This window comes from Leptodactylus fuscus, chromosome 4 (assembly GCF_031893055.1).
Source record: "Leptodactylus fuscus isolate aLepFus1 chromosome 4, aLepFus1.hap2, whole genome shotgun sequence".
In the NCBI taxonomy this organism is placed as follows: domain Eukaryota; kingdom Metazoa; phylum Chordata; class Amphibia; order Anura; family Leptodactylidae; genus Leptodactylus; species Leptodactylus fuscus.
In genome coordinates, this window is record NC_134268.1 from 30,943,347 (window position 1) to 30,970,459 (window position 27,113).

The 27,113-nt window shown below is 42.8% G+C and overlaps 1 protein-coding gene across 2 annotated transcripts in view; it reads right to left on the reverse strand.

Annotated features, from left to right (window-relative positions):
- The window catches only part of BAALC (BAALC binder of MAP3K1 and KLF4), a 54,041-nt gene extending 47,769 nt beyond the window's left edge, over window positions 1-6,272 (reverse strand). For both annotated transcript variants that reach the window (XM_075270292.1, XM_075270291.1), the window contains exon 1: window positions 5,586-6,272. In XM_075270292.1, the coding sequence (XP_075126393.1) occupies window positions 5,586-5,778 (193 nt within the window). In that variant the 5' untranslated portion in view covers window positions 5,779-6,272. The remainder of the gene's footprint in view (window positions 1-5,585) is intronic.
- Between the last annotated feature and the right edge of the window lie 20,841 nt (window positions 6,273-27,113).

Genomic DNA, 27,113 nt, shown 5'->3' on the forward strand with positions numbered 1-27,113 from the left:
CAAACAAAGCCACTATGGCTCTGTACTTGGTACTTGGTTTTTCCGTAAAGAGCAACCGGTGCTCACCTGCATGCTGTGGTCATGGGTGTTGGACCTAAGGATAGGTCCTCCATTGATAAGTCTAGAAAATCCCATCACAGAGACATCATATAGTAATAGAGTATATAGGAGTCTGCTATATGAACAGGCTCTGTGTTCTCACCACTGCCCTTACACAGAAGATGAAAAAAATATTCTACAGAATCTGTCACATTTACTGTATAATAAGTATAGTTTCCATTTACATATATATGCTGCAAATGCAGGCAATGAAGTATGGTGGAGATTTCGTTTCCAGTACATGGCCCGGGGCAGAGAATTTCATTAGGGCACTGCTTAGTGAGCGGTCGAGGCTTGCATCTTACCCATTACGGCATTCATCGCAGTGGAAAGACTATACATATAGGGGGTGTTATATCAAACTACAAACTAACAACATATAGTCAGATAGGAACCACCGGGGCATATAGGTAACCAGTGTGAAACAGCAATGTAAACAGTGTTAAAGGGCACATTCACTCTATATGACATGGTAGGTCCACCAGGGGTAGGGATAATGCCGAAATGAATGTCCACCAAGGAATCCATTTAGATAATGAGAGAGTGAGACACTTTCTGACACCCTCCTTTCTGGCTGACATGGCCAAAATGCCCTGGTTACCTACATACAACCCTGTAATGTGAAGCAAGGTTTTAAGTTAAAGAGATTGTCCCTTCTCAATGATCCTATCTATACTGCTAGCTTATGTGGAATTAAAACTTTTCCTAAATACATTGCTTCATCAAAACTGCTTTTTTTGGCCTCTATCTGAGATTATTCACTTCATTGTTTACACTCCGTTTCCATAACCACAGACCTGGGGATGGTCTTATCTCTCCACCCAGGACAAGTGATGTAGCTCCCTGCTATCAGATAGGGGAGGGGGAGCTGAGTGCTTGGGGCAGCTTATATTTCTGAGCTGTTTATCAGTTATCAGTCTGCTAATTGAATTTTGCTGATAAGGGCTGAGATAGGGAGTCTATTACCTCTGTATGTAACACACAAACCTAAAACAGAGTTTATTGCAAGCTGACTCTTGGTGCTGTAGCATGTAAGTTTGGGATTCTCATCACCTATCAAATCCAGCTCTGCTACATCAGCTTCATATTGTGCATCTTCCAGTGATACTATTCTAATTTATTTACAACCATCCCTCATTACTGACCGCAAACATGTACTGCTATGAAGAGAGCTAGCAGAGCAAGTGAAACCCCGCCCACCAATGTACTGAGAAAACCAGGAAGTGAACAGAGCACACAGCCTGCAAATGGGTGAGCGGGCGAGTTAGGAATACCCCTTTAAACATATTTTTAAGATCTTTTGTTGATTGTCATGATCTAAATATTAAAAAAAAAAAATCACTCCAGTCAACGAAATCCATAATAGACTGGCACTTCCTGTTCTGTAGAGATTACTTCTTAGAAGTTATGTCATTATTAGCATAGGCAGGATTACACATAGATAAGAACCTATATATAGATAACACAGGATTCACAAAAGGCGATAGTAACAGATCACCTCTTCCCCCACAGTGACTTCGTCACAAGTCACAGAGCATGCCCACAGCACTCTCTCGTAGAAGTCCATGAGCCATTTTTAGGCTACAGGTTCCTATATGACTGTTGTAAAACGTAACTCCGAATGTTTAGGTAACATAACTTCTCCCATACTCAATAAAGAAGAAACCTATACTATAAACTCACGGGATCGACCAACTATGTAATGTAAGGGGGTCTCCTGACTCTTCCCTGACAGAGGTTGAACATTGAGGATTTCAACATAGTCAATCCCTTTGTATTTAATGGAGAAAAGCCACAACCTGATGTGTCTTGAAGTGGGTTACTTCCCCTGTTCTATTACATTTATCCATGACCAAGCCCCGTATCTTAAGCGTATCGTTAACTTAAAGTTTATTTTCCATATATAAACACTATTACACAAAAGAATAGTATGTGTTAATACAAGAACGTTTGCAATATATCTGATTAACTAAATATATTTTCTTGTCCACTTTGCATATTAGTATATAAAGGGGGGGGGGGAGGCAGCTAGAAAAAACTGTGATATAATTGCTGTTATGCTGTGCTCTTGTGCCACTGCTAGGTTATACATAAGAGGCTACCAGTGCACAGAATGAGGCAATAAATCAATGAACCAGTTGGTGGCAGCTTCCTACTCCACCCCTTCCTTCTCCATAGAGCTCTATATCTGAGAATACAGAGATAAATCTTACATTTCATTTTACAACTACTGACTCCATATTTTATGCAGCAACAACTTATGAAATCTGAAATGACTGCAGATACAAAATACCTTTGGATGTTGTTTTCTACGTCGGTGCTCCTTAACCTGTGACTTTTCCACTGATCCAAACTAAAACTTTTTGCATAATGGAAGTTGTAGTTTTGAAACAACTGGAGCCCGACGTTGGAAAAAAATAATCTTATTGGTATTTTTTACCATAATAATATATTGTAACCTGCCTACGTCTGGGAAGAAAACAAGTGATGCAACCAAAAAAAATCATTAGCTGATGTTCCTGCTCTCATGATCTCCAGTGAATCAGACACAGAAAACATTATTTCTGTCTGCACAGTTTCCAGATCAATAACAACTCAGGTGCAGAACAATACTGAATAGTCCACAATAACTTCTACCAATAGGGACAGGTTCACACCAGCATTATTAATGTCCATTGCTCTCAAGCATCATAGAATGAGAGTAACGGGCATTAACCCTAAAACGCAGACACAGCCCCCTCCGTCTGGCGTCCGTCTGCGTTCACTCTCATACATGACGGAAGCTTTCTGTTTTTACATTATAACAATGGGAGTGGACACAGAGAGTAAAGTCCGTTGCACTCATCCTATGACACATTACAGTAACGGATACGGACAATAGCAATGCGAATATCCCGTAAGATATACTGCATTATAAGTTCAGAAAACAATGTATACATGATGTAGCAGAACTGAGTCGGTCATTTGGCACAATTTGCTTTTATAACAGTGTAATAATACTGGACTTCACTATAATATCAGGTAAAAGCACTGACTGAGACTGTGTAGAAAAAGCAGAAGTCAGATCTGTGCTAGATAGACAAATACACAGACAAAAAGATAATAGACAAAGAGATGATAGATAATAGACAAAGAGGTGATAGATAATAGATCTAAGATAGATAGATAATAGATACAGAGATAGAAAGAAAATAACAGGCAAAAAGAAAATAGATAGAATAATAAAAATAGAGATATACATAAAGTGAGATAGATAGTTACATAGATAGATAATAACCAGAGACTGATAGATAATAGACACAAAGATGGATAGATAATGTACATAGATATAAATAGGTAGATGGATAAAAGACATAGTGGTAGGTAGATAGATAGATAGATAGATAGATAGATAAGATAGAGTAGATAGAAGATAAAGATATAGGTAGGTAGATAGATACATAGATAGAAATGGGTTGCAAGATGATAAATTAATAGAGGTATATAGATAGATATATTGACAGGTAACTAGATAGATAGATAGATAGATAGACACAGGATAGACAAGTAGATACACAATGAGATAGATAATAGACACAGAAATAGATAGGTACATAGATAGACAACAGACATAGAGACCAATAGACATGTAGACAGTAGACACAAAGATAAATAGGTAATAGACATAGACAGAAATAGATAGATAGATAGATAGATAGATAGATAGATAGATAGATAGGTAGATAGGTAGATAGAGATAGCTAGCTAGCTAGATAGATAGATGCCATGCAGATGGGCTTTTATAATCTTGATTAATCATGGCTACAAAGAAACTCAAAGTATAGAAAGTAACCAATAGTAGCAAATGTATATGAGTATATAACAATACAGCAATACATTGTCAGCTCTATTTATACAGGTCTTGGTCCAGTGTACAGGGTGTGGCTGTAATCTTTCTACCTGTTACCACTGGGATGTGCTATCCTGTGCTTTCTATACTATATGGGGGTGTGGTTGCTTCTATATTGGACCTGCACTCCATCCATTGGCCCAGGACTAGTGCATTGGAATAGGTCACACTCTGAGATCCCTCTTCACACCTCCATCTGTCTAAGGCTATTTTAATTGAACTGCAGCATGACTCTATATTGCTATTTACCTATTCTGGGTCAAGGAGAGGTAGGTTTAGCTTAGGGTCCCATCTGAAAGAGGCCACCTTCTTGCGCAGATTGGCTTTTACAAGCTTGAGCAATTATTTAGACAAGGAACCTCAGATGAATATGTATAGATAGTAACTGATAGTAGTAAATGTATTGGTTTATGTAACAAATAGCAACAATGCATTCTCAGTTCTATTTATACAGGTAGTGGTGATGTTTACAGAGAGCTGCTGTTATTACTGTATGTATAGGTACACATACACTAGCGATAGATAGATAGATAGATAGATAGATAGATAGAGGGATAGATAGATAGAGGGATAGATAGATAGATAGATAGATAGATAGATAGATAGATAGATAGATAGATAGACAGATAGATAGATAGTCTCACATGCATTCTTATGAAAGTATGAGGGGCAGGCAGGGGTCATGCTCCCCTAGCAGTTATAGGGTACTGATGGTTTTAAAACCATTCCATGCCAGGGCCCAATTTTGCTATGAGGCGCTAATCTCTTCTATGTACTAGGTGTCAAATAAAACTCACCCACTACTAATCTTTAAGTTATTAACTTTATTTATATAAAAATATACAGAAGGCTCCGGTGCAACGTTACTTAATAACCCATTCACAGAATTTCACAGACTGCAGCCTATACATGTATGGTGTATAATACTCCTGCACTAGAATAGCCTACAAATGTTACAATGATACAGCTAATGTTTGCTTAGTAATCTTTGGACAACATTTTTGCAAATCTCATGTAAACAATGCAGTGATAATGATGAAAGAGGCAAAATTCAGGACAAGTCCTGTTCCTTTCTGTTTTGCGGTCTCATACATATGGGTCCATGAAGGACACGAATTGTACACATATATGAACCATGTGTCGTTTTGTCACGGTCCCATACATGCATATGTTCGTGCTCGTAACCTTACCTATAGATTGGTTGTATATTCAGGGGTAATTTGCATTTATATGCGATAATCTGTCGGAATATAAAAGATTGCATATCCCATATATCAATGTATAATTTACAATATGAAAACTTTAGAAAGGTAATGTCTGTTCAGTCCATATTGTCTAAAATCATGTATGGAACGTTCTTAGTACCGGACACATTATAACATCTCACTAGTCATACATGAAGTAGGTTTGAGGGCACAACACAGCAGAGTGACCACACCATTGTCCTGCTCCAGAAGAAGCTTCTCATGGATGGCACAATTGGGATGACATGGATGTAGAGTAAAAGAACATCAATATCTGGTTGGTGTAGATGATGATGACGAAGAAGAAGAAGATGAGGATGATGATGATAAGGTAACAGTGTGACTTGTCTCACCGGGATGAAGTGATCCTCTCTTCTCCCTCACACCAGACTCTGTTGAGCTATGGTCCTCCTGACATGGATGTCCCAGTCCTGCAGGAGGGATCTCAGTATCAGTGCTGGTCAGCCAGGTGGACTCTGTCTCTCGTGTCCAGCTCTCATAATAGCGGGGCTCAATAGCATCAGCTCTGCTTCCTCCACAGCCCATAGTCTCCTCGGTGAAATATCTGGAAGAAATAAGATGTAGCTCTGGATCCTTCTATACCTTCTAAGCCCTTGTTGAGTAGACCTTAGCGCAGACCAGGACTCATCAGATCTTTGTCCATATCCTGTAGGTAGAAGCCAGGCAGGGGGCTCCTAGGAGGCACATGTCAAGCTATGAGCCTGCAGTTGATAATAAGACAAGTATACGAGAGGCGTCTAATGCTACAAAGTATCCTCATTGCTTCCTACAGGGCATTGTGCTGCTTTCTGTGCTGCATTGAATAGACTCTCCTGTACCTTCTTCCTCCTGATGCTATGTGTGTCTCAGTGCCTGCTCTGTGCCCTCCTCAGGGGTCTCAGTAAACACAAGCCCCCCCTTGGTTCAGGAGAAGGAGGTCTGCTGACGTCTGTAGCTTTGGCCCAGAGCTCCCATCCATGCAGGAGGATGTGCTGGCTCCAGAGCTGGCTGCAGCCTGTGGATGTGATGGGGATGCAGGAGCTCTTTGTGCTGGTGTCAGAGACATAACGTGAGGAAGGTGGAGTTTTATGGAGTGTAGCCTGTGCCAGTGAGATGGAGCAGAGACCCTGTGATGTCATTACACTCATTGCAGCTGCTACACGTGTGCAGGAGACACCTCTGCCTGTAGAGCAAGCACTGCTGCCTCATCCAGCCAGGGGTAATCCCCAATGTACAGCACCCTCAGATATCATCACATGGCCAGAAACCGTTACCTGTGTGTGTCCATGTTATACATACACTGTAGTATGATCTATACTGGATATGCACGTCATCTGTAACATATATATCATGTAGAACATACAGATCTGTAGCTACTGATAATATACAGTATATCGGCAATTACCTGTGTAGGTCCACGTTATAAATACACTGTATTACAAATATATACTATATTATACCGTATACGCACATCATTAATAACATGTATATAATAGGTAACAGGTATATCCTCTATGTATTGATATCGTACAGTATATAATCCAACACCTGTGTGTCTATGTTATAATTACACTGTAGTATTATACCTACAATATATATAAAACTAACATGATATCAAGGGAACACTATACCTGGTGTATGCATAACATGCATGTTCCCTCCGTAAGGGTCAAACATGGAAAGATTGTATCCCTAAATCCAAAATGGAGACACAAAAAACAAAAAAAGCGCACTGGGAATACCTAATATATAAATGAAGTGCAAACTTTATTAAAGATAAATACACAGCATAAAAAGGTGAAAGATCAACATACCATCAGATAAAGGAGGAGACAAGCTGGTAGACCGAAAGTAAATCTGATGATGCGGCATGTAAGCATCATAGTAGAATCACATATATGAATACAGGTATAAACAGTAAAAATCAGTCACAACCAGAATCAGACAAATGACCACACAAATGTCAAGTAATATGTAAGACTATAGGAAGACATATCTGATGCCGCAACAAACCTGATAAGCTCAAGTGAGGAAGTGACGAAGGTATATGTTAAATTAAAAAAATTGTATAAGCTTGATGTTGCCGTGATTGGCACCAATGCAGAGAATAAAGCTTATAAGAATTTAAAAAAATAAAACCTGTAAGAAAATGGCACAATTGTGTTTTTTTTTTAAATTCCCCCCAATTATATTCTTTTTTTTTAGCTTCCCAATAAATTGTATACAGAAGAAAATGTTTGTTTTTGTACCATGTTAGCCAGTGGGTATGAAATATAAAAAACAAAAAACTTGATAGTCTTCAGTAGATGATACCTTTTTTAATGGCTAACTCATAATGATGACAGAATATAACGTTTCGAAGCTCTCGGCTTCTTTTTCAGATATAACTAAGAACAATTTCTGAAGGCTGCATATTTATGAACAACAGGACACATAGGGATAGGATTTCAGAAGGGAGGGGGGAAGAGGCGTATTAGTATATACATGTAAACAATTCACAGGTCCCAGGTTCTTATCTTTATGGCTGTCTTAGTTCAGTGATTTCTATAGCATGACATGAATCCATGTGAGACATTCATTCCATTCTCCAGAGTATTAAATGCTCTGTCATGCTCTTGTATTCATGAATGCGTCTCTGTTTCCTTGATTTAAAATTCCCTGTTAAAATCAAAATTTTCGTGTCCTTGGTGATATTATGATCTTCATTGCAGAAATGTTTTGGCATGGGAAGGTCCATTCTCTGTTCTCTAATTGTATGGTGAACACACCGTTCATTCTCATTCTGAGCTTCTGACCGGTCTCTCCAACATACAGATTTTCAGTGGAACATTTGTGCACATTATTAAATACAGTGCCTACAAGTAGTATTCAACCCCCTGCAGATTTAGCAGGTTTACACATTTGGCATTAACTTGGCATTGTGACATTTGGACTGTAGATCAGCCTGGAAGTGTGAAATGCATTGCAGCAAAAAAGAATGTTATTTCTTTGTTTAATTTTTTTTAAAATTGTGAAAAGTTTATTCAGAGGGTCATTTATTATTCAACCCCTCAAACCACCAGAATTCTGTTTGGTTCCCCTAAAATATTAAGAAGTAGTTCAGGCACAAAGAACAATGAGCTTCACATGTTTGGATTAATTATCTCTTTTTCCAGCCTTTTCTGACTATTTAAGACCCTCCCCAAACTTGTGAACAGCACTCATACATGGTCAACATGGGAAAGACAAAGGAGCATTCCAAGGCCATCAGAGACAAGATCGTGGAGGGTCACAAGGCTGGCAAGGGGTACAAAACCCTTTCCAAGGAGTTGGGCCTACCTGTCTCCACTGTTGGGAGCATCATCCGGAAGTGGAAGGCTTATGGAACTACTGTTAGCCTTCCACGGCCTGGACAGCCTTTGAAAGTTTCCTCCCGTGCCGAGGCCAGGCTTGTCCGAAGAGTCAAGGCTAACCCAAGGACAACAAGGAAGGAGCTCCGGGAAGATCTCATGACAGTGGGGACGTTGCTTTCAGTCAATAACATAAGTAACGTACTCCACCGCAATGGTCTCCGCTCCAGACGAGCCCGTAAGGTATCTTTACTTTCAAAGCGTCATGTCAAGGCTCGTCTACAGTTTGCTCATGATCACTTGGAGGACTCTGAGACAGACTGGTTCAAGGTTCTCTGGTCTGATGAGACCAAGATCGAGGTCTTTGGTGCCAACCACACACACGTGACGTTTGGAGACTGGATGGCACTGCATACGACCCCAAGAATACCATCCCTACAGTCAAGCATGGTGGTGGCAACATCATGCTGTGGGGCTGCTTCTCAGCCAAGGGGCCTGGCCATCTGGTCCGCATCCATGGGAAGATGGATAGCACGGCCTACCTGGAGATTTTGGCCAAGAACCTCCGCTCCTCCATCAAGGATCTTAAGATGGGTCATCATTTCATCTTCCAACAAGACAACGACCCAAAGCACACAGCCAAGAAAACCAAGGCCTGGTTCAAGAGGGAAAAAATCAAGGTGTTGCAGTGGCCTAGTCAGTCTCCTGACCTTAACCCAATTGAAAACTTGTGGAAGGAGCTCAAGATTAAAGTCCACATGAGACACCCAAAGAACCTAGATAACTTGGAGAAGATCTGCATGGAGGAGTGGGCCAGGATAACTCCAGAGACCTGTGCCGGCCTGATCAGGTCTTATAAAAGACGATTATTAGCTGTAATTGCAAACAAGGGTTATTCCACAAAATATTAAACCTAGGGGTTGAATAATAATTGACCCACACTTTTATGTTTAAAATTTATTAAAATTTAACTGAGCAACATAACTTTATGGTTTGTAAGATTTATGCATCTGTTAATAAATCCTGCTCTTGTTTGAAGTTTGAAGGCTCTAACTTATTTGCATCTTATCAAACCTGCTAAATCTGCAGGGGGTTGAATACTACTTGTAGCCACTGTACACTACATTAGGTGTGTTACAGGTAAACGTACCTGGGATTTTATATTCCCTGTTAGAGTTTGGTATCTCTATCCTGTTAGTGGTCAGTATGTGAGGGCAGGTTTTGCACCTTTTCAATTAGAGAACAGAGAATGGACTTTCCCGTGCTAAAACATTTCTGCATTAAAGATCATAATATCACCAATGACATGAAAAATTTGATTTTAAGAGGGAATTTTAAATCAAGTAAACAGAGATGGATTCATGAATACAAAAACATGACCCTATTTAATACTCTGGAGAATGGAATAAATGTCTCACATGGGTTCATGTCATGCTATAGAAATCACTGAACTAAGACAGCCATAAAGATAAGAACCTGGAAACTGTGAATTCTTTACATGTATATACTAATAAGCCTTTTCTCCTCACCCCCCTCCCTCCTGAAATCCTATCCCTATGTGTCCTGTTGTACATAAATATGCAGCCTTCAGAAATTGTTCTTAGTTATATCTGAAGAAGAAGCCAAAGAGCTTCGAAACGTTATTCTGTCATCATTATGAGTTAGCCATTAAAAAAAGGTATCATCTAGTGAAGATTCACAATGAATTGTACAAAATAATAAACTCTGGAGCTAGATATGCAATATGGAACTGAAAGAGTTAAAAGTGGCTAAGCTTACACAGACTTGTAACCCTTTTTGTTTCAGAGGACACAGGTTCAGGGTCACACTAGTGATAATTGGGCCACTATTGCCAGCTCTTGGCTTCCTCTGATGATCACTGGGCTGTAAAATCTAGTAATGATGCGAATCTTGTTCTCACGGCAAAGGAAATGATTGCAGTCCTGCTGTGCCAATGTCAACCTGAACGCACCGGGGGTCTATGTACCTGCAACTGCCTCACCAACAATTTTTTTTAATATTAGTATTCTGTTTCAGGTGGATATTTCACGTGACACATAATTGCCCTGACGCAACCCCTTCACCAATGAGAACGGAGCTGCGCCGGAGTCCAGGGAAAGTGAGGAAGATTATTTATTATGTTTGTCACCTCCTATGGGCCTCCGCTTATTACACTCTAGGCTCCAAAGAGTATAGCAATAGCCCATGAGTGTGAATCACTAAAATTTCATATTCAGATGAACCCGAAATTTTTGTAAAATTTGGCCATTACTGGCTATACTGTGTGGAGGGGCCAATATGGATCATTGTACTGTGTGAAGGTCATATACTCCACAGAATGTAATGCCCCCCTGTAGCGATAAAATGGTGTTATACCTTCTTATACCCAACAGTAAAATGCAAAAAAGAAGAAGTAATATATTGCGCTTTTCCAGTAATGACATCATTAAATCGTGCCTATCTCCAAGCCACCAACAAAAGGGACAGGAGGTGAATGGTAGAGGATGGAGGTGATGGCTTTCTGCTTCACCATTGTAGTCAACTCTATCTGGGTCCTAGGAAACAGGGAGGGCTGAAGTCGGGACAGCAGAAGAGCAAACTAAATCTGGCAGTGTCCCAGGAACATTTGGAGGAATGCCTCCTCTTTCTAAATAATGGTACCCCCAGTACCCCCTTTTATATATATATATAATACCTCCAGCATCTACCTTTTATTAATCACTAGCACCCCCTTTAACACACCTTACAGCATTGTACATCGGGGGTCTTCTGTCAGTAAAAAGTGCAGGTAGCGACAATGCACCATGTGCAGCGGGATCTTGACTTCCAGTGCACCACCATAGGATACCGCAGGGCAAGAAATCTGTGTCCTTAAGCCTTAGGTGCACCAGGACGTACAGTTACATTCTGGTGTGCGTGAAAAAAGATGGCAACTGCTCTGAAATAGTTGTTGGGTTTCATACAGCAGGGACCCGGCAGCATCAGAGATGATGCTGATCACGGCATTTAACCACTCAGATGCCGTGGTCAATTGCGACCACAGCATCTGAGTGGTTAGTTTCACTTTCTATACTGTTCTTGGTAATAGGACAGCGGCGGCGCAATCGCGGGAGGTGTTCTGTTACCATGGCAACCAGGAGCCCTCTGAAGGCTCTTAGCACTGCCATAGTATTGTAACTACCGAAGCCTGCCGGCAGCTTATAGTAGTTACATAGGAAATCTGCCATAGACTGCAATATAGTAGTATTGCAGTCTATGGCACAGGTGATCTAATGATCTCATGTTCAAGCCCCCTGGGGGAGGTAAAAAAAAAACAAAAAAAAACCATTTAACTCACCCCCCTTTCCCTAGATCACATATAAATATAAATAAATAACAGTAAACATTAACACATTAGTTATCCTCAAGTCTGAAAATGCCCAAACTATTAAAATATAAAAACATTTGTCCCATACGTGAAACGGCATAGAAGGGAAAAAAACCAAAATGGCTGATTTGGTGGTTTTTTTGCCAAATTACCTGTTTAAAACAATGGAATAAAAAGTGATCAAAACAACATTCCCCATCATGGTACCAATAAAAACTACATACTGCATCGCAAAAAAAAATGCTTTGCACAGCCCCGTACACTGAAATATAAAAAAGTTACAGGGGTCAGAATATGGTGATTCAAAATATAGGATTTTTGTAAAGTTATTAAAACATGAAAAAAAACTATAGAAATTTGGTATCACTGTGATTGTACCGACCTGAAGAATAAAGCTGACAAACCATTGTACAATATAACAAATGGTACCAAGTCCACTTGTCACACAAAAATCAAGCCCTCATCTGTGTAGACAGGATTTTGGAAGGTAAGGAGTAAAAAATGAAAACATAAAAATGTTTATTTTTCTGCTGCATTTAGATCATATAAGACAGGAACCTGGGAGAAACGTGCACTCCTTCTACCACTTTGCCCCTGGTCCTGTCACAGTATGTAGAAATGTCGTCTCCTCTAGTCACTCCAGCCTAAGGCCTTTATACACATCCACATATTGTAACTATAATATGGACCGATACTAATGGTCAACTCAACGTATTGCCCAGTCCTCAAATGTGACCTTACATTCTGCTAGAGATGGGCACAAAGAAGGTTGGAATTTATAATTCATCCTTTTCTGTACATTCCCAGTCTACCACAGTCACATCCTACAAGAAATCGGGTTCACAAGATGTTCACATGACCTATTGGGCTATATACAGTCAGCAATGAAGACAATTATATGTGTTTATACCCATATAGTCAACTGAACCAACAACCTTACCCTCTCTTCTTCCCTTTCTTCCTCGTCACCTTTGTTCTATACCTTGATTTATGTCTCTACAGATATCCGCAGAACTATAGAGGGAGTAAAAAGGGTCGAGGATGTGACTTCTTCTGCAAATGATGGTTAATGGTCGGAGAGAATAGATGAAAGCACAATCCAATAGAAACCTTGAACTTTGCCCCTTTTTTCAAATGACCTCCATTGACTTTACTGATGTCGTTGGATCTGGAGTGGGCAGATAAGATGGAATTACAAAGATATTTTCAGGTTCAGTTCTTGCACTAGGACCACTTGATTCTGTCACCCCTCCAATACTGAGAGGTCAGTGAAGATCAAGATATCCAGGGTGGAAAAAACGCACGGTGAAATCCGTGTCCAAAATCTGGAGATAATCCCTTGAAAATGCCATGTGAACCTTCCCTTAAATTCAGGTAATTCAGTCCGTTGTACTGGTCAACAGATATAGGTGTTTAATAACAAATAATATATTCCGCAGGGACATCTATATGTACAAAGCAAAACAAATAGTAAGATATTCTGTACAGGTTTAATAGTAAGACAATAGACTGGAACATTCACCATAATACAAGCACGTAGAGCAGTGTTACATTGTAATACATTGCAAATATACATTGACACGTATGTTACTTGTGTGTTTTTTTTTTCCTGTCTGCAACGGAGGTTGTCATGGTAACATATATTGGATTGCTAACCCTACAGGGATTTCCCATTGCCCAATCGGTATTAATGAAACACAAGGACTGGTCGTCACTTGCTCCTGGCTATGAGTGGTCTTCTATTACCTGGTCTATAGAAAAATCTGATTCCAGAAGGTAAGCGGTATAGCAGCACAAATATGTCTTAGATGTCAGTATATAGGTATCTCTGATATATACAACACTTACGAAAGTGATCTACAATAATTAGAATGAGTAAGACGTCTTATGCGCCTCTTGTTCCTTTGGATATGTTAAGGGCTCTTCATGATGTGAAGTACTAAAACGCTACTTTGATTATGCGAGTGTTGATTTATGGCCGGAACACAATTGCAGCATGTTCACATTACACTGTGACAGCACGGCAGCCTTCATTGTACATATTGGTAAGGATCTCCTGCATTGTGAGATTGCAAAAGGAGAGGACTTTACTGTACATCTTAAGTCTGTAACCAGATCCAGCATATCAACCAGATCCTGCAGATACATAGATCAGGATTACCGTAACCCAGCCCTGCAGATAGATAGGTTAGTGTCACCAGAACCAGCATATCACCCCAGCCCTGCATATAGATAGGTTAGTGTCACCAGACCCAGCATATCACCCCAGCCCTGCATATAGATAGGTTAGTGTCACCAGACCCAGCATATCACCCCAACCCTGCAGATAGATAGGTTAGTGTCACCAGAACCAGTATATCACCCCAGCCCTGCAGATAGATAGGTTAGTGTCACCAGACCCAACATATCACCCCAGCCCTGCAGATAGATAGGTTAGTGTCACCAGACCCAGCATATCACCCCAGCCCTGCAGATAGATAGGTTAGTGTCACCAGAACCAGTATATCACCCCAGCCCTGCAGATAGATAGGTTAGGGTCACCAGACCCCAGTATATCACCCCAGCCCTGCATATAGATAGGTTAGTGTCACCAGACCCAGCATATCACCCCAACCCTGCAGATAGATAGGTTAGTGTCACCAGAACCAGTATATCACCCCAGCCCTGCAGATAGATAGGTTAGTGTCACCAGACCCAACATATCACCCCAGCCCTGCAGATAGATAGGTTAGTGTCACCAGACCCAGCATATCACCCCAGCCCTGCAGATAGATAGGTTAGTGTCACCAGAACCAGTATATCACCCCAGCCCTGCAGATAGATAGGTTAGGGTCACCAGACCCCAGTATATCACCCCAGCCCTGCAGATAGATAGGTTAGTGTCACCAGACCCAGCATATCACCCCAGCCCTGCAGATAGATAGGTTAGTGTCACCAGAACCAGCATATCACCCCAGCCCTGCATATAGATAGGTTAGTGTCACCAGACCCAGCATATCACCCCAGCCCTGCATATAGATAGGTTAGTGTCACCAGACCCAGCATATCACCCCAACCCTGCAGATAGATAGGTTAGTGTCACCAGAACCAGTATATCACCCCAGCCCTGCAGATAGATAGGTTAGTGTCACCAGACCCAACATATCACCCCAGCCCTGCAGATAGATAGGTTAGTGTCACCAGACCCAGCATATCACCCCAGCCCTGCAGATAGATAGGTTAGTGTCACCAGAACCAGTATATCACCCCAGCCCTGCAGATAGATAGGTTAGGGTCACCAGACCCCAGTATATCACCCCAGCCCTGCATATAGATAGGTTAGTGTCACCAGACCCAGCATATCACCCCAACCCTGCAGATAGATAGGTTAGTGTCACCAGAACCAGTATATCACCCCAGCCCTGCAGATAGATAGGTTAGTGTCACCAGACCCAACATATCACCCCAGCCCTGCAGATAGATAGGTTAGTGTCACCAGACCCAGCATATCACCCCAGCCCTGCAGATAGATAGGTTAGTGTCACCAGAACCAGTATATCACCCCAGCCCTGCAGATAGATAGGTTAGGGTCACCAGACCCCAGTATATCACCCCAGCCCTGCAGATAGATAGGTTAGTGTCACCAGACCCAGCATATCACCCCAGCCCTGCAGATAGATAGGTTAGTGTCACCAGAACCAGCATATCAACCCAGCCCTGCAGATAGATAGGTTAGTGTTACCAGAACCAGCATATCACCCCAGCCCTGCAGATAGATAGGTTAGTGTCACCAGAGCCAGCATATCACCCCAGCCCTGCAGATAGATAGGTTAGTGTCACCAGAACCAGCATATCACCCCAGCCCTGCATATAGATAGGTTAGTGTCACCAGACCCAGCATATCACCCCAGCCCTGCATATAGATAGGTTAGTGTCACCAGACCCAGCATATCACCCCAGCCCTGCAGATAGATAGGTTAGTGTCACCAGACCCAGCATATCACCCCAACCCTGCAGATAGATAGGTTAGTGTCACCAGAACCAGTATATCACCCCAGCCCTGCAGATAGATAGGTTAGTGTCACCAGACCCAACATATCACCCCAGCCCTGCAGATAGATAGGTTAGTGTCACCAGACCCAGCATATCACCCCAGCCCTGCAGATAGATAGGTTAGTGTCACCAGAACCAGTATATCACCCCAGCCCTGCAGATAGATAGGTTAGGGTCACCAGACCCCAGTATATCACCCCAGCCCTGCAGATAGATAGGTTAGTGTCACCAGACCCAGCATATCACCCCAGCCCTGCAGATAGATAGGTTAGTGTCACCAGAACCAGCATATCAACCCAGCCCTGCAGATAGATAGGTTAGTGTTACCAGAACCAGCATATCACCCCAGCCCTGCAGATAGATAGGTTAGTGTCACCAGAGCCAGCATATCACCCCAGCCCTGCAGATAGATAGGTTAGTGTCACCAGAACCAGCATATCACCCCAGTCCTGCAGATAGATAGGTTAGTGTCACCAGAGCCAGCATATCACCCCAGCCCTGCAGATAGATAGGTTACTGTTACCAGACCCCGCATATCACCCCAGCCCTGCAGATAGATAGGTTAGTGTCACCAGAACCAGCATATCACCCCAGCCCTGCAGATAGATAGGTTAGTATCACCAGAGACCAGCATATCACCCCAGCCCTGCAGATAGATAGGTTAGTGTCACCAGAACCAGCATATCACCCCAGCCCTGCAGATAGATAGGTTAGTGTCACCAGTACCAGCATATCACCCCAGCCCTGCAGATAGATAGGTTAGTGTCACCAGAACCAGCATATCACCCCAGCCCTGCAGATAGATAGGTTAGTGTCACCAGAACCAGAATATCACCCCAGCCCTGCAGATAGATAGGTTAGTGTCACCAGAATCAGCATATCACCCCAGCCCTGCAGATAGATAGGTTAGGGGCACCTAAATCAAACAGTATTTTTTCCTTGTGAATCAGTGCCTGCCTTGCTGAGATATCACTGGTTTTGTCAATATGCAGGGAGGATGTTGTAGTTGCTCCAAAGAGGTAAGTGGCTACACCCTCACTGCTCCAAAGTTCTCATTTGTGTAGTTAAAAAAAATAATATCTCTGTAATGGAGGTGGCAATTCACAATTGGAAACACTGTTAGATTCAGGTGACACTAACCTATCTATCTGCGGGGATTGGTTGATATGCTGGATTCTGATTACCCTAACCTATCTATCTGTAGGTATTGGTTGATATATTAAATTTAGGTGGCCCTAACCTATCTTTCTGTGGGAATGGGTTGATATGCTGGATTCTGGTAACAGACTCCCTATGAAGGGGCAGTCCACCCACCAAAAAAGAAGTTTCTATAGGAAGTTTTACAGCAACCTATCCCATTTTAATTTTTCTATACAAAGATGACACTGTTCCCCAATAACATGACAGGTCCTATCCAACACGTATTTATTTATTTATTATGCGTATTTGTATAGCGCTGTCATATTCCGCAGCGCTTTACAGACATTGACAGTTACTGTCCCATATAGGGCTCAAAATCTATATTCCCTATCAGTATGTCTTTGGAGTGTGGGAGGAAACCCAGGCAAACACAGGGAGAACATACAAACTCCTTGCAGATGTTGTCCTGGGCAAAATTTGAACCCAGGACTCCAGCGCTGCAAGGCTGTAACACTTCCTGCTACAGTATGATAATCAGTCTGCGAGTCACAAGTTAGCCCCACCGCCACAAGTGGAGTCATCTAGAAGGACAGATATAGTGAGACTGCATTAAGTAAACAGCCATCCATTTTATATTGTACAAGGGGACAGAGATATCCAGAGAGCAACCCATGGGATCTGAAAACAGAATATCATGCTGTAGCAAAAAGCGGCAGATAGTATATTTTGCATGACTGGGAGACAGGAGCACAAAACTTAAAGGGATCCTATCATTAAAACTCAATTTTTTTCTACCTACTACGTAGGAATAGCCTTAAGAAAGGCTATTCTTCTCCTACCTTTAGATGTCTCCTCCGCCCCGCCGTTCACACAGCACTAGGGGCGTCCCCAATGCTGTGAGAGAACTCTCCAGTGCCGCCTCCATCTTCTTCAGGAACGGGTTTTCTTCACGTCTTCTTCCGGCAGTGGCTTCAAACTACTAGGGGCTCTATCATCAGATTTATGCACTGTTTTAAACTAAGACCCTAAAAACCAATATACAAATCATACTTACCATGCACGGTGGGCGGTTCGTGCACTGGTCGATGTCATCTTTTGGTCACGCCCTCCTCTGGTGTCTTCTGTCTATGACGTCCTCCTGCCGTCTTGCTTCCCCGCCTCCATCTTAATTTCTCCTGGTGGGTTTTATCGAAATCCCGCGCCTGCGCAGTAGTGCTCCCACGCCATTTTTGTGAATGGAAATGCGCAACCGTACTGCACATGCACAGTATGCTCGCGTAGTCCTAAGGGGAAATGAGCTCAGTTCCCCCTAGAACTACGCGAGTGTACTGTGCATGCGCAGTACGGTCGCGCATTTCCATTCACAAAAACGGCGCCGGAGCGTGCGCAGTAGTGCAGTAGTATGCAAGCGCGGGATTTCGATAAAACCCGCCGGAAGAAACGAAGATGGAGGTGGGGAAGCGGGAGGCCAGGAGGACGTCGTAGACAAAAGACACCAGAGGAGGACGTGACCGAAAGATGATGTCGAGCAGTGCACGAACCGCCCACTGTGTATGGTAAGTATGATTTGCATATTGGCTTTTAGGGTCTTAGTTTAAAATGGGGGGTCTTTTATAATACGATTAGCAGGGCCTGAATAGCCTTTTTAAGGCGAATGAAGAGGAGTAACTTGTATGCTGTAATTCACAGCATTAGAAATCCAGACATAAAGTGTATCTAAATTGTCAAAAACATTGCATATATCAGTAGTACAATGTGTGTATATGAAGCATAGCAATAAATTTCACCATTAAATGAGTTATATTTTCCAATTTTTTCCTACTTTTGCCCTCTGCGGGCTCTCTCTGTAGTTTGCAGTCCTTTCTGAGCTGATGGACGGAGACTAGCGGTCAGGCAGTGCACACAGTAAGTACAGGAGAATCTGCTCCAAAGCTGCCTTTCTCTTACTGAGCTCCAGGACAGTACAGGACATATATAGAGAAGTCCTTATATATACAGCTGTGGGTAAATTACTTTTGTTGTGATATAAAGCTCCCAGTTAGCACCATCATTAGATCAAACCCATCTTTCTTCTCTTATTTCCTTCGCTATAGATTTCTATAGACATGTATGATCTGAGTCATGTGACCTGCAGTCCATGTTAAAATGGATATAGCAGGGATTTTCAGAATGAAAGTTGATTTATTAGAAGGAGCCATTGCTTTCAACAGGAGGCAGAGACCAACACACGTATATGATTTATGTGCACGTATGCTGCAGAAAATCTGGTACTAAGAATCAGCTTTGTTCCTCTGAATGAGCCTTACAGAAGTCCAGGTGTTTGTTCTTAAAGTAACCAAATTAAGATGAATGGACATGATGTTCAGTTACAGATTTTCTGCAATGTAAGCTGAAGTGTGTGAAGGTGGCCTAAGAATACTCCAGTCCTTGTGAGCCACGTAATTTATCTCAGTTCCTTGTTTGCAAAGTCATCGAAAGTAGAAGACTACTAGCCGTAAAAAGGGTTCCAGTGGTCATACATACAGAGATGGACTAAGTACCATGGGCCCCAGGCGGTTCAGAAAGACCCCTGAGATAGCAATAATGTCCCATAGTGGCTCCTGCACACAGTATAATGTCACATAACGACTAGGGTTGAGCTGATCTTGAGATTTCAAGATCGGTTTTAAAATCCGATTTCTGATAATTTTCCAGCCGATCCCGATCGTGAAATTTTTTCGATCGCCAATTGGGATCCGATCTTTCCCAGTCCCGATCACTCAACTTTATTAATGACATATAATTGATTGGGCTTGAGCCATTCTTGAGATAACCTCTGACCTCAATCCCACCGGATAAGATCAAGATCGGAATTCCGATCATGACCGTGAAATTTACTCAATTGCTGATCGGAATCCGATTTTTTCCGATCCCGATCGCTCAACCCTAATAACAGCTCCTCCACACAGTATAATGTCACATAGTGGCCCCTGAACACAGTATAATCTCCTATAGTGGCCCCTGCACACAGTATAATGTCACATAATGGCTCCTCCACACAGTATAATGTCCCATAGTGGCCCCTCCATACAGTATAATGTACCATAGCAACCAATGCACATAATGTCAGACTGTAGTCCCTCTACACCAGGGGTAGGGAATGTACGGCTCTCCAGCTGTTGCAAAACTACAACTCCCAGCATGCATACTGGCTCTGCTGTTCTGGGAACTCCCATGGAAGTGAATGAAGCATGCTGGGAGTTGTAGTTTCACAGCAGCTGGAGAGCCAAAGGTTCCCTACCCCTGCTCTACACAGTATTATGTCCTATAGCATCCTGGTCCCCCCCTAGTATAATGTCCCTTAGTGGTCCCTGTACACAGTATAAAGTCCAATAGTGGCCCCTCTTCGCAGAATAATGTCACATACTGGTCTCCATACAGTAAAATATCCCATAGTATCCTTTCCACAGAGTATAATGTCCCATAATAGTCACCATTCAGTATAGTGGCCCATAGTGGCCCCTTCACACAGTATAATGTTGCTTAGCGGTCCAGGCAACCAGTATGATTTCCCATTGTGGCCCCTCCACACAGTATAATGTCCCAGAGTGGACCCCTGTACACTGTATAATGTCCCAGAGTGGACCCTTGTACACTGTATAATGTCCCAGTGCGGGTCCTACAGTAATAAAATGAAAACAGTATATACATAAGGATAATTGAAACAGTTCTTGTCATCTCCTCGCAGTATAATGACATCAGGGACCTCAGTGGATCTTGCAAGGTTTGCCTAATAAATACTCACCTCAAGTAGACTCCCGTCTCCCACAACATTAATGCCGAAAGTTGATCACAAAGTTGGATTATAATAGGACAAATGGGCAATTACTTATCTTTGGGACACTTTGCAGCCCCGTAACCACACATTTCGTCCTATTATGATCTTCCCTTTGCATCCCTATCAATGTGACCATCAGGTTGCAAAGTTCCTCAGGCCAATTCCATGACAAGCATCTTGTTTATGCCTGAGTTAGCTGACGGATACAGCTGGGGCATTATTCTTCTTCAGGAGATTGCTGTCTTCTTCACTGCTGCAACATATTGATAAATACATTTTATTCCATTTTTAGTGTGACAGAAGGATTTACGTGAAGTTGTATAATCCATCGCAGTTATATAATCCACAGCAGTGCATGCAAAGTTAGAGTAAGATTAAAGCAATATAGACCTGGATTCAGAGCGGTGCAGGTGCAAGTAAGTGGCTTTTCCTAATCTTGTGCTGAATAAAGACACTTGGACTGCGGAGCTGCAATTCAATTAACCAGCTCAGCTGGGAATATGAAATATCAGCTGTCGGAGGACTAAGCAGCAGTGTGCACTGGGGCTGACACAGGAAACATCAAGCGTTGTAGTTTACCATGGACTTGCTTCAAGCGAGTAAACACGCAGTAAGAGATAAAGCGGAGGAGGTGACAGGGAAAGTACACTCACCGGCCACTTTATTAGGTACACCATGCTAGTAACGGGTTGGACCCCCTTTTGCCTTCAGAACTGCCTCAATTGTTCGTGGCATAGATACAACAAGGTGCTGGAAGCATTCCTCAGAGATTTTGGTCCATATTGACATGATGGCATCACACAGTTGCCGCAGATTTGTCGGCTGCACATCCATGATGCGAATCTCCCGTTCCACCACATCCCAAAGATGCTCTATTGGATTGAGATCTGGTGACTGTGGAGGCCATTGGAGTACAGTGAACTCATTGTCATGTTCAAGAAACCAGTCTGAGATGATTCCAGCTTTATGACATGGCATTGCATTATCCTGCTGAAAGTAGCCATCAGATGTTGGGTACATTGTGGTCATAAAGGGATGGACATGGTCAGCAACAATACTCAGGTAGGCTTTGGAGTTGCAACGATGCTCAATTGGTACCAAGGGGCCCAAAGAGTGCCAAGAAAATATTCCCCACACCATGACACCACCACCACCAGCCTGAACCGTTGATACAAGGCAGGATGGATCCATGCTTTCATGTTGTTGACACCAAATTCTGACCCTACCATCCGAATGTCGCAGCAGAAATCGAGACTCATCAGACCAGGCAACGTTTTTCCAATCTTCAATTGTCCAATTTCGATGAGCTTGTGCAAATTGTAGCCTCAGTTTCCTGTTCTTAGCTGAAAGGAGTGGCACCCGGTGTGGTCTTCTGCTGCTGTAGCCCATCTGCCTCAAAGTTCGACGTACTGTGCGTTCAGAGATGCTCTTCTGGCTACCTTGGTTGTAACGGGTGGCTATTTGAGTCACTGTTGCCTTTCTATCAGCTCAAACCAGTCTGGCCATTCTCCTCTGACCTCTGGCATCAACAACGCATTTCCGCCCACAGAACTGCCGCTCACTGGATGTTTTTTCTTTTTCGGACCATTCTCTGTAAACCCTAGAGATGGTTGTGCGTGAAAATCCCAGTAGCTCAGCAGTTTCTGAAATACTCAGACCAGCCCTTCTGGCACCAACAACCATGCCACGTTCAAAGGCACTCAAATCACCTTTCTTCCCCATACTGATGCTCAGTTTGAACTGCAGGAGATTGTCTTGACCATGTCTACATGCCTAAATGCACTGAGCTGCCGCCATGTGATTGGCTGATTAGAAATTAAGTGTTAACGAGCAGTTGGACAGGTGTACCTAATAAAGTGGCCGGTGAGTGTATGTAAATCTCTACATGAGGATTTGACTGATAGATCTTATATCTGGGCTCTCGGTACCTGGTGGAATTACGATGTCATGCTGAAGCACAAAATCCCAGCACACTGTGGCATCTTATACCATGAACACAGACAATGCAACTGCCATGAAAGCCCCTGGGGAAAGGAACACAGTGCTGATCGACTTCTCCTGCTTCCCGCTATTGACTCACTTCATTTTCCTGTATTTGCCACTAGGTGGAGCATGGCATTTCTATGGGCTTCCCTTGAGTTTATAAAAATAAAATATGCCACTTTTCTTAAGTGGGTGGAGAGGGGGCAGGGCTTTGCGCACCAACAAATTAAACAGTTAATTTAAAGGAACCCTAAGTGTGTTCTACACTATGTTTTATAGATAGGTTCCTAGGAGCCCTGACAGTGTCATACACTATGTTTTATAGATAGGTTCCTAGGAGCCCTGACAGTGTTCTACACTATGTTTTATAGATAGGTTCCTAGGAGTCCTGACAGTATTCTACACTATGTTTTATAGATAGGTTCCTAGGAGCCCTGACAGTGTTATATATATATTTTATTTTTAAGCCAATTTAATTTAAGACAATTTAAAAAAAACATTGTTCTTGTTGACCCGAATCAAATCTTGGACCCAAGCCACCCAACCCGAAACCCTGAGAGAGGTTCGCCCATCTCTACTACCAAACAAATCACACTCCATGCATACAAAAACAATAAATACAAAAACACAACAAAAATTTCAGTCCAAACTTTAGAAACATTGATACCTAACCTAGACATTTCTTTTTGGATTAAAACACTGTAACACTATCTGTACATGTTATGCTATACAAATAGTGAATGACAAGCAAATACAGAAAAAAAACCCACAATACAATACATTAAATAAAATGGGAATGAAAGAAAGAAAAGAAACAATACAAAAATGGGTTTGTAGGTTGGTTCACTGAGGACTGATGACTCAGGGTGCATGCTTAAAGGGATTCTACCACTAAAACACATTTTTTTCTAGTTACCACGTCGGAATAGCCTTTAAAAAGGCTATTCGTCTCCTACCTGTGGAAGTGCTCTCCGCCGCGCCGTTCGTTCAAAATACCGGTTTGTACTGGTATGCTAATTAGTTCTCTCGCAGCGATGGGGGCGTCCCCATCGCAGGAGCAGCGATGGGGGCGTCCCCATTGCAGCTCGAAAACCGACCGCAGCGCCGCCTCTCTAGTCTTCTGTATCCTCCCCTTGCTTCTTCAGCGTCTGTCGGACGCCTGCGCAGTACGCTCTGTTCGGCGAAGATTGCCGAATGTACTGCGCATGCGCGAAATTGCGGTGCCCGCACTATGCCTGGGATCGCAATTTCGCGCATGCGCAGTACGTTCGGCAATCTTCGCCGAACAGAGCGTACTGCGCAGGCGTCCGACAGACGCTGAAGAAGCAAGGGGAGGATACAGAAGACCAGAGAGGTGGCGCTGCGGTCGGTTTTCGAGCTGCAATGGGGACGCCCCCATCGCTGCTCCTGCGATGGGGACGCCCCCATCGCTGCGAGAGAACTAATTAGCATACCGGTACAAACCGGTATTTTGAATGAACGGCGCGGCGGAGAGCACTTCCACAGGTAGGAGACGAATAGCCTTTTTAAAGGCTATTCCGACGTGGTAACTAGAAAAAAATGTGTTTTAGTGGTAGAATCCCTTTAAGCCAGTCAAAGGGCATGTGTCCTACATGCTGGCCAGGAACAAAGAGACCTTTGCCCCTTAGTGGGGACCATTTAACTCTCCTAGTCTCCTCCCTGAGGAATGTCAGGAGACTGGAAGAGTCCAACCCCCCATCCTTGAAACCAAATAACCATGAACAGTCATAATTCTTTGCCAGATGACCGTAGTGTCAGGCAAAGGGTATGATGGGGTTTGTGGCGTGGCACCGTATAGACACCAAGAATGACACCCCAATTTCCTTTGGGTAGTGAGTTCAGTGTCTGGATCTTTTCCTTGCTCCCAACACTACCACTACTGAGTTTGAACTGGACTGCTGCGTCTTTGTTGGAGATATCAAGCGGTCCCCATAATAAGAGTATGTTGCAGAGTTCCAAATTAAATAACAGGCCTGGATGAGCTCACCCATCCTTTAGCCTGGAGAAGCCACACACACACATGAAACCGATAGTGTAGAGAGTGAGTTCTGATTTTAATAGTGCAAAAAGGTAGTTTAAATACAATACAGACAAAAGTAGGTTGGACTATTCTAATGACATAACATTGTAGAGTTTTAACATAAACCTGGCACATGACTATTGGCTAAAGGCCCAATGTAATTTGCATCTCATTATAGCTTTCCAAACTAGGATGGACTTTGTCCTTAAACACAAAGTTTCAAAATACTTATGTGTGAACTAACATCTCATATCATGGCAAGATAGAGAAGATTACATGCTGGTGCCAATCAATTCCAACCTTGAAGATAACGAATAGGCTACATAAACTCTAAGTATATACACTCTACACACTATAAGTGTATACATTGAGTAAAAGAGATAAGAGATATACAAATAGTCAGCTGCATCTTCAAAAGATGAGACCCTTGAGATAGACAAAGATAAGGATTCATCCACACAGCATTCCTTAACCACCCAAAAGGGCCTCTTGAACTTTAAACAGACATTCTCATAAAGCTTATATAAGAAAAAGGTTACAAGATGGCTCACAAAATACAAGGATGGAGGACTTAACTCTAACATCTTCTTCTTACAAACCTGAGGAATTTATATTTCCTGTGTAGTTTTTTTGGCTACAGACACAAAGTCTGGTGTTTGTCTACTAAACCAGATTACAACTGACATAGTCCCTGGGATCTCCTTCTGCGATAACAAGATTCGCACTGTATGCTAATGGCACTAGGGGCAGGACAACAAAGGGCTTTGATTACAGACCAGAAATACCCCTTTCCTGCAGCCAAGAGTCCTGCAGGTTTCCGTATCCTGCCTCTGTTTTGTGCAGGAAACGGAAACCTGCAGAAAAAAAATAAAAATTACCGGCATTTGTTTCAATACTTTGGCTCTTACAAAAATGTTTTTATAAAAATTGATCAAGCCATAACCCATTCCCCAAAATGCTATCAATAAAAAAATACCTGAAACAATATAAAATGACTAGAGATGAGCGAACAGTGTTCTATCGAACACATGTTCGATCGGATATCAGGGTGTTCGCCATGTTCGAATCGAATCGAACACCACGTGGTAAAGTGCGCCAAAATTCGATTCCCCTCCCACCTTCCCTGGCGCCTTTTTTGCACCAATAACAGCGCAGGGGAGGTGGGACAGGAACTACGACACTGGGGGCATTGAAAAAAATTGGAAAAAGTCATTGGCTGCCGAAATCAGGTGACCTCCATTTTAGACGAATAGTGGATTTCAAATCCGGGTCATATGAGAATGTGAACTTTGTGACTATGAGACAGGGATAGCTGTACAGGCAGGGATAGCTAGGGATAACCTTTATTTAGGGGGGAATGTTATTAAAAATAACTTTTTGGGGCTCTATCGGGTGTGTAATTGTGATTTTTGTGAGATAAACTTTTTCCCATAGGGATGCATTGGCCAGCGCTGATTGGCCGAATTCCGTACTCTGGCCAATCAGTGCTGGCCAATGCATTCTATTAGCTTGATGAAGCAGAGTGTGCACAAGGGTTCAAGCGCACCCTCGGCTCTGATGTAGCAGAGCCGAGGCTGCACAAGGGTTCAAGCGCACCCTCGGCTCTGATGTAGGAGAGCCGAGGGTGCACTTGAACCCTTGTGCACCCTCAGCTCTGCTACATCAGAGCCGAGGGTGCGCTTGAACCCTTGTGCACACTCTGCTTCATCAAGCTAATAGAATGCATTGGCCAGCGCTGATTGGCCAATGTATTCTATTAGCCTGATGAAGTAGAGCTGAATGTGTGTGCTAAGCACACACATTCAGCTCTACTTCATCGGGCTAATAGAATGCATTGGCCAGCGCTGATTGGCCAGAGTACGGAACTCGACCAATCAGCGCTGGCTCTGCTGGAGGAGGCGGAGTCTAAGATCGCTCCACACCAGTCTCCATTCAGGTCCGACCTTAGACTCCGCCTCCTCCGGCAGAGCCAGCGCTGATTGGCCGAAGGCTGGCCAATGCATTCCTATGCGAATGCAGAGACTTAGCAGTGCTGAGTCAGTTTTGCTCAACTACACATCTGATGCACACTCGGCACTGCTACATCAGATGTAGCAATCTGATGTAGCAGAGCCGAGGGTGCACTAGAACCCCTGTGCAAACTCAGTTCACGCTAATAGAATGCATTGGCCA